Source organism: Octodon degus, unplaced genomic scaffold, assembly GCF_000260255.1.
Source record: "Octodon degus isolate 3935 unplaced genomic scaffold, OctDeg1.0 scaffold00007, whole genome shotgun sequence".
In the NCBI taxonomy this organism is placed as follows: Eukaryota; Metazoa; Chordata; class Mammalia; order Rodentia; family Octodontidae; genus Octodon; species Octodon degus.
The window spans coordinates 31,832,723-31,835,158 of record NW_004524583.1 but is presented as its reverse complement, the minus strand read 5'-3'; the positions used below and the strand labels follow the sequence as shown (position 1 = coordinate 31,835,158).

The following is a 2,436-nucleotide window of genomic DNA, read 5'->3' as shown; positions in this document are numbered from 1 at the left end:
AAACAAATACATTAAAAAATTTTTTTTTAATAGTAAAAATGTAAACAGAAACAATGGCTCCCTGATCTCCAGGCACATCTCATTTCCAGTCATACTGAACAGTCGTGAACCAAAGGCATGTAATAACAACAGTTTACAAGGAAACGAAAGATCGGCAGGACTCCCACTGATGGTATGTATTTAAGATGAGAGAAAGCACCATGAGAATGACCATAATTACACGTGTTTGAGTTCCACAGATTCTAAGCTCATCACTAATTTACTATCATTTTGACATACTTACAGGAGTAAATGAGCGCCGGAAAGAGAGTTTCGTTTCTCTCTTGAGCTGTTTCAACCAGCATTCGAAGTGGACCTTTGGGGCACAAAACAGCCACTAAATCTAGAAAAGGAAAAATAAAATATGACATCAAATAAAATGTCCTGGGTAATGTGTAAGTGGGTATTCTAGGAGAGCAGAGGGAAGGGGACATATTCAGCACTTTCTGCTTCTACACAGAGCTGGCAGGCAAGCTGCCGGGATGGGCAGAGACCGCCTACGCCCAGCACACCAGGTCAGAGCTGCTACGTGCCGAGTCCGCTGAGCATCATCGCTGGGCTCTAGTGATGGAAACAGAATGAGGCTCCCCAGCTGAAGGATGGAGTGAGAGGGAGCGGGCAGAACTACCCTAGAACTCTCGTCAATCTGCAATAAGCAGAAACAGGGACCTATTTTTGAACTAAGCTTTAAACAGAAGCTTTATTCAAAGTATTTTTATATTTATTTATTCATTTATTTAGTCTTTTTGAGACAGGGTCTCCCTATGCAGCTCAGGCTGGCCTTGAACTCACTTTGTAGCCCAGGCTAGTCTCGAACTTGCAATGATTTTCCTGCCTCAGCCTTCTGAGTGCTGGGATTACAGGCCTGCACCACCACACCTGAACAAATATTTTAAAATAGGAAGAGCAGAGAGAGAAGATATCCACTTTCTCCTTTTTACAAACAGTACCCAAGGCTAGGGATAGAGCTCAGTGGCACAGCAGCTGCCTAGCAGCTATGAGGCCTTGGGTTGGATACCCAGAGCTACAGGAAAAGCGAGCGAGCGAGCGAGCGAAGTCTATGTGCTACTTAAGAATACTTGAAACAAGAGCTTACCAAATTTAAACAGAAAAAAAAATAATTGTCTGCATGATGTTTAGTATTTCTTTAGTTTCCAGTCAAATACAAGTACTCTACAAATATTTTTGTCTCAGAGTACATGTGCCGAAAACTACAGTGCCCACCTCAAAGTGCAAGGTCCTGAGTTCAATTGCTGGTAAAGAAAACAAACCATGAAAACAACAAAGAGAAGAAGCAAAATATTTAAATCATTCCCAATTCTACCACATTTCCTTCTGTCAACTGCAGTTTTTCCTAAATTTTCTGTCATTAAGATTCATAATACAGAAAATAGTTTCAAAAAGACCAAACATATAAAGCTACTGTGGGCAGTCTTATTGGTTTTACTGTATTGGATGCATTTGTGTAAAAAAAAAAAATTAAATAGAAAAACCTTCATGTTTGCAAGTAATAATGTCTCTGTGAATTTTGAAAGTAATAAAGCAAGAGGAAAAGGAATACAGAAGCAGGCGCATGCCCACAAGACACAGTAACACACATGCACGCACACAGGGGCACACCTGGACACCTCTGCTCTCATCACTTCCACTTCAATTTGTCTGGACAACCAAGGGACATTTGCAGTGCTCTGAAATGACTGTCAGCCTGCTGTCAGTCCACAAGCTTAACTATTTTGGTTTTCTGAGTTTCCCTTACAGAACTTCAAAGTGAAAAACTCATTTATTTTTAGAACAATTAAAGTGAGTGAAAGTTAATTTTGCATCAAAATTTTAGAGTACTGATGACACAAACATTTTGAGGCTTTGTGAAAATGAAGAAGCGCTACTTGATACCCTGGGTCTATGGGTGTGGTGGCACACGCATGTGATCCCAGCTCTGGGGAGCTGAGGCAAGAGGGTCACTGTGAGTCCTGCTGTGTAGTGAGACCCTGTACCAAACACAGAAAAGAAAGTTAAACACTGGGTCTAAGGCCCTCAAAGCAATTCCAAATTCTGAAGAGAGAATCGTTTGTGTGTGTGAGGTGTGGAAGAAGGAGAGGCTGATGGAAAGGATGCTGAATCTGGGATTCAGATTCTAGATCAAACCATGTAAAAGTCTGGGTAAATAATTTATATTCATAAATTTCAAGTTGTTTTTTTTTTTTTTCCTCGCTCCGAATGCCTTCAGGGCAGGTTTGGCTGGCTGGAGTTGTGGGGATTGAACCACAGCAACCTGAGCCTGACTGCTTTGTTGAAGCAGCCACTTAAAGAAATGAGCTAAGGGGCAGGCCCCCAAATTTCAAGTTTTTTAGTAGCAAAATAGTGACTGCCTCGCTTATTTCACAGGATTATATATTT

The 2,436-nt window shown here is 41.1% G+C and overlaps 1 protein-coding gene across 4 annotated transcripts in view; it reads right to left on the bottom strand.

Annotated features, from left to right (window-relative positions):
• Psen1 (presenilin 1) overlaps window positions 1–2,436 on the bottom strand; it is an 80,436-nt gene that overhangs the window by 15,834 nt on the left and 62,166 nt on the right. For all 4 annotated transcript variants that reach the window (XM_023703377.1, XM_023703375.1, XM_004624844.2 and 1 more), the window contains one exon: window positions 284–382. In XM_023703377.1, the coding sequence (XP_023559145.1) occupies window positions 284–382 (99 nt within the window). The remainder of the gene's footprint in view (window positions 1–283; window positions 383–2,436) is intronic.